The 6,233-nt window shown below is 35.3% G+C and overlaps 1 protein-coding gene across 1 annotated transcript; it reads left to right on the top strand.

Annotated features, from left to right (window-relative positions):
• Nucleotides 1–268: 268 nt before the first annotated feature.
• Nucleotides 269–5,438, top strand: LOC108372808 (endoplasmic reticulum metallopeptidase 1-like; the record flags this gene model as incomplete). The annotated part of the gene is made up of 8 exons (XM_017628578.1): nucleotides 269–655; nucleotides 722–902; nucleotides 978–1,162; nucleotides 1,219–1,362; nucleotides 1,437–1,536; nucleotides 4,741–4,822; nucleotides 4,912–5,206; nucleotides 5,271–5,438. Coding segments are annotated over 8 exons (1,542 nt in total), but the record flags the coding sequence as incomplete, so codon positions are not given.
• Between the last annotated feature and the right edge of the window lie 795 nt (nucleotides 5,439–6,233).

Here is a 6,233-nt window from a genome sequence, read left to right as displayed (position 1 = left end):
AAAAAAAAAATAGAAAGAGTTTCGCGAATTATTTGACCAGAGCTACGACCTACACTGGTTCACTAAAAATTTAGTTTTCATAGTTCACAGTGTAATATTTGATCAATAAACTTATTAACAACGATAACTTTATTAATACAAATACGTTAAAGGACCTCCTGGCTGTGGACTCGTACCTCTTATATGTACCTCTCAAAGTTCCATAGCACGATAATCTCGCCTTTATACATACTCATACATTCATACATATGAATTTGGAAATTTTCAGGCGGATTATAACAACAAACCCATCATATACTATGATTTTCTCGGCTGGTTTATGCTCTCCTATACGCTCAACACCGGCATTATCATCAACTTCGTAGTATGTCTGGTCACCTTAATTGCCATTGGTATCTCGATGTTCTTCATGTCCAAACATGATAGCCTAGGATGGCGTGTCATTATCGCTCACTGTGCTCTCGCGTTCCTTATACAAATTTTATCAGTCGCGCTGGGTGCTGGCAGTTCAATTTTAATAGCATACTTGATGGATAGCATGGGTTATTCCATGTCGTGGTTTTCCAGTAATTGGCTGATATTTGGCCTCTACTTTTGTCCAATGTTCTTTTGCTTGGGCATATTTCCGGCAATCTTCTTGGAGCGCACAAAACAAGTAAGCAAATTTCGAAAGAAAAATATGAAAAAAATATTTATACCCATTTCTTTTTCTCATATATAGCATCCACTCTGTTTGAGTTTTCGCATTCAACTCTTCATGCACTCGCAATGTCTCATTCTAATAGCACTCACGATCGCTTTGACACTTTTAAGTATTCGTTCGGCGTTCATGCCTATGTTGGCGATATTTTTTTATGCCGTACCTCTTATCATAAATTTGATTACGAAGCTGCATGGGAAAGGTACATTTTCAATACCTTTTATATCTACGACTCAACTTGATCGAACTTTCATTATTCGCATTCACATTTGTATAGGTCAATGGTTTGCCATCGCTGTCATCGCGAGCCAAATAATATCCTTCCTCTACTTCTCATATGTGGCACAATTTTTATACAATTTGTTAATACCGATAATGGGACGCATAGGAACCACCCTTAATCCTGATATAGTAATCTCCATTGTTGCCATCATCTTTTCTCTGCTCATTGCTGGATTTTTGGTAAGTTAACGAATTATTCCCGCTAGCATTTTTGTTTCATATGAGCTCCTTTTCAGATGCCAATCTATTTTTTGTACCGGAAATCACGCACTATCATTTTTTGCTTCCTGGGCATCACTTTACTTTTCATTATATTGGCGATTACACCGATCGGTTCACCATATACCCCGAGACTAGCTCCGCAGCGTTATTCAGTTCAGGTAAGATTTAACCGATTTCAAATAATTTACAGTTTTAGCTTTATATACACATATGTATGTTTGTATGTATGCAGCATGCAAATCAAATATATTACAATGCCGATGGCAGTACGTTCTTCAATGATTCAGCATTTTATGTGTATGCAATTGATCGACACATCAATACAGCAGAAGGTACGTATTTACATACATATATGACGCTATAGAAATCGATATCATTACGCTAAATACATATGTACGTATGTACCTTTATATGGATCAATCCATGCCAATGCCAACCATTGGAATCCACAATTTTTATTTGGATGAATTTTGGCAAGAACTTTTTTATCATACTTTATCATCTTTGAGGCTATGTAATAAAAATACAGTGCCGAACAGAAGTATTGGCACAGTCAATTTTTCGCAATATATGCAAAGTTCTTTATTCTGATTTATTTTCGATAATTTTTTATAAAAATATTTTTCATTCTACACCAGAAAACATAATAATAAAAACTCTAAACTTTGTGCAAAACTCAGGAAAACTCATTAAATTTGCACACTAATTTGCAACTTTTAATTCAGATTTTTTAAAAAAATTCAAATTCAGTTTTATAGCCAATTCAAATTTAGCATAACAAAGTGCAAGTTTGAAGTCGCTAGAAAATCGCTTTGATTTTTGGTAATTTTTTTTCACGCAAGTTCTTCCATACAATACAATTCGACAATTATTTTTTGTATGGAGAAAATGAGCAACACCTTCCACTTAAAAAATTGCTAAAAATCAACCCGATTTTCTAGCAACTTTAAACTTGCACTTTGTTATACTAAATTTGAATGGGCTATAAAACTGCATACCTTGAATTTTTTTTTAAAATCTGAATAAAAAGTTGCAAATTAGTGTGCAAATTTAAAGAGTTTTCCTGAGTTTTGCACAAAGTTTAGAGATTTTATTATTACGTTTTCTGGCGTATAAAGAACTATATTTTTATAAAAAATTGTCGAAAATAAATTAGAATAAAAAACTTTGCATATATGGCGAAAAATTCACTGTGCCAATACTTTTGTTCGTCACTATATATTAAAAATATTCAAAAAAAAATTTACAGAATTTTGAAACTTAAAACACCGCAAAAGTTAAAACGTATGTACATTAGAGTGATCCAGTTTTTGTATGGGGACAAAAATTTTCATCCTAGAAATCGGCGCACCACCTCAGTTTTTTTTTTCTTTTGATATTTGTAATATCTATACCAACGTTCAGTTTTCTACTGTAACCAATACAGGGTGCTCAATGACCTTGAAATGCGCTGCAGGATCGCTGTGAAACTGGCAAAAATATTGGTGATTTAAAAAAAAAGCTACTGTTGCCATGACAACTGAAGCTTGTGATATTTTAATAGATAATTTAAATCTAAAATGTTCTTAGGTTACTTAACCAATTGTTTGGTGAATATACATATGTATGTACACAATACTTCTAGAGTAAAATATGAGCATCATGAGCATCCCCTAAACGGATACCTAGTTTCGTAAGGTTTGGTACCAGCACCTCTTTCGGCAAGAGGAAAAATTTTGGAAGGTGCCCCAAACCCTATCTGGGAAAAATTTTTTTTTGGGCCACTCTAATGTGCATACTTAGGTACATAATGCTTCATTTAAAATTGACGTAAGTTTAGATAATTTTAATGCGCTCCCTAGTAGTTCTCTTTGGCTNGTACACAATACTTCTAGAGTAAAATATGAGCATCATGAGCATCCCCTAAACGGATACCTAGTTTCGTAAGGTTTGGTACCAGCACCTCTTTCGGCAAGAGGAAAAATTTTGGAAGGTGCCCCAAACCCTATCTGGGAAAAATTTTTTTTTGGGCCACTCTAATGTGCATACTTAGGTACATAATGCTTCATTTAAAATTGACGTAAGTTTAGATAATTTTAATGCGCTCCCTAGTAGTTCTCTTTGGCTCCCCGGAGCTTTCGTTCGTGAATTCGAATATAGGCCCAAAAAGGAAATAACTTAGCTAATATTCCCCGTCACAGGAATTGTTAGCTAATTTTTTATACAGTATAATTAAACTAAAATTGTTTAACATAACTTTATTTAGGGACTGCAAAAAAGTTCCCAAGTTCAAAATACATAATTCTTAAAAGATCAGTTAGAGGTGTTGTATAAAAAAATGTTGCCAAAAATTTTCATAAGTTCTTCTTTTACGATATTTTTAATTTCAAAATAATGTAAATTTTTTTTATTTATTGTTTTTTTTTATATACACATGCTTATTTTCGTTATAGCCCCAAAATATCACCTTTAAAACGAGACCAGCCATTGAATTCCGGCAATCGCTTTGCTAAATTATCGTCACAAGATTTCTTTAAATGAAAAGCACTATCGCCTAAAAGTATACAACATGGAAAAGGAACAGGTGAAATGTGTACACAAGCAAATCTGGCAGTATGAAAGGCATGTAACTGCTTGGATGTTGCTTGTTGTTATTTTGGAGATTTTGGCGATAAGAATTAGCGATAGCGAATGTTGCAATCCGCCTGCATTCGGTTCTCCCTGGAATCCTAGTAGAAAAGATATTGTCAAAGCCGAATAATTGACTGAAATCCAGAACTGTTGCTTTCAATTTGGTTTCGTTGCAGCTGGCTTGAAGTTTACCGTAAAGGTCGGCTAGGAAAGAGATTTGGTGCAGGTAGTAATTATTAAAATAGAGGCTGCACCCTATCTGATTTGCTCCTACATTTGTATATATATATGTATGTGGACTTGTCCAAGGCCGGCCACCATATGGTGACACCGTCGAAAAGGATGACATGTACAACCGCAGGGTAGATTCAGTGTACTAAGTATGTGGGATTTAAGTCCCCACCGTTCCCCCATTTCTGCCTTACAGGCTTTTCCGAAACGATCTGTAACATTCCGATTACATTTTTACTTCTTGCCTACAATGTCACCGCTATATTTGACATCGTTAGAGAGCTTGAGACTCGTCCCATTAAGAGAGAATGACTGAAAATACGGTGTGCGGGACTTTCTTGTAAATACTCAGTACAATTTGGGTCTTGGCGGGATTGACGTTAAGTCCCCTCTCCCATGGGTAGCTGTTTAGAAGACAGAAGACGTTCTAAAGAAGTTCACAAAGTATCTGGAGATGCGTATGCCAAGACTTGACAGCCGGTATTCCGCTGTCTGCATTTCAGAGTAGAGGGCAGAAAACTTCCCCCTGAGGGCGGCCCTCTCGTTGTATCAACAAAAGCAAATAAATAACTCTTTAATAGGCCTAAGCGCTTCGTGAAGTATATATCTCATTTATGTGTAGATGTACATATCTTTATTGCCGTTAAACAATAAATATGTATATTTTCTAAATAAATGAACCGTTATCTTTTCAGAGGTCATAAATCATTTTAAGGCAGCTCACGATATTGACGATGCTTGCAGCGACGGAATGGCATGTGAGCTCAGCAAACCCAGGTGGGCTATGAATATTCTAAACTACCTAACTACATACAAATAGACGTGACGCTTAAAGGACTATTGACAACCTTTTTTCTATTTTTAAGTATTTTTTATACAAAGGGCAGTTTCTGGCTACCCGTCGACGAGTCGCCTATTCTACCAGGCGAAAAGCCGCTCCTAGCGCTCACTGCCAAGACTATGTTGAAGGCGACAAACATACACCGCTACAATTTCACCCTAACAGGACCAGATCATTTGTCAATTTTGATTAAACCAAAAGCTTCGACTAAGATTATAAATTGGTCTTTCGACCAAGCCGTGTTGAAAAGAAAGGAATACTATTTTGTTTTTTCATATGGCAAATATATTAAACCACTGGAGTTTTTTATGGATTTGGAGGTGCCTATTTTTTATTTTTATTTTTTTTATTTAATGTTTTTTTTTTTTTATATGAACTTTTCAGTCACCTGCGAACGGGTCGGCTTTAGCAAATTTAGAAATTGCTGTTTCTGGCAACTGGATACACCAATCAGTGCAACGTACCGAAATTTATGAAGAGTTCCTGAAAAGTTTTCCAGCTTATACGACACTTAAGAGTTGGGTTGCCATCTATGAAAGTTGGTCATTTTGAGGTGTCGTAATGGTGAAATTTACGTATTGATGTATTTAGGTGTTAAAATGGAAGCAATATTTGTAATTCTTTGAATAAAAATTAATTAATTAGCTATATCCTGTAATAATCTTTAATGCATAAGAATTCATTTCAGTTACAGTTTTATAAGTTAATTTTATATAAAACAAACGACGTGTATGTCTATTGGTATGTAGTTTATAGACTCGAAAACTACTGAACTGATCGACTTCAAGTTCCTAGCATATGCTTGCATTAGTTTCTACTGAGCCGGTAGATGGCGTCCGAGCCGAGAGCGTTGCTATTTAGTTTTCCACCAATGTACAGTGTTTCCAGTAAATATTCATTCATACAAAAACGAAGTAGTTTTTTTTTTATTAATCAAATCTCTATTAGGAAAAGTTGAAACGGCTATCAATTTTAAGGCTAGTATGCAGCTCTCAAGATGACGGCCAAGAAACAAATGTCCATTATTTCGTGTGTGTGTGTCCAAAAAATTTTGACATCTGATGCTTCACAGCCTGTTGTCTAACTCTTTCCTCAAGAAATAATGGGAACGGGCATATATTTCTACTGCAAACAAGGGTTGCGGCATACTGGCTTTCAACTTGTAGCAACACCCATTTAACATAATTTTTAAGAGAGATCCCGTTAGTTACGTTAAGTTGCCATAATCAGACCATAAGTCTCTTGCATAAAATCAAATTTTTTAAAAATTTTAGAAAGTTTGTCTGCCATGCATAAAATCGAAATGCTACCCTGCTAAGCTAGCTCTAAGGCTTAGGGCGTATAACC

Source organism: Rhagoletis zephyria, unplaced genomic scaffold (genome assembly GCF_001687245.7).
Source record: "Rhagoletis zephyria isolate East Lansing unplaced genomic scaffold, Rhagoletis_zephyria_1.1 Rzeph_scaffold_06043, whole genome shotgun sequence".
Lineage (NCBI taxonomy): Eukaryota > Metazoa > Arthropoda > Insecta > Diptera > Tephritidae > Rhagoletis > Rhagoletis zephyria.
This window is presented reverse-complemented; position numbering and strand designations above follow the sequence as displayed.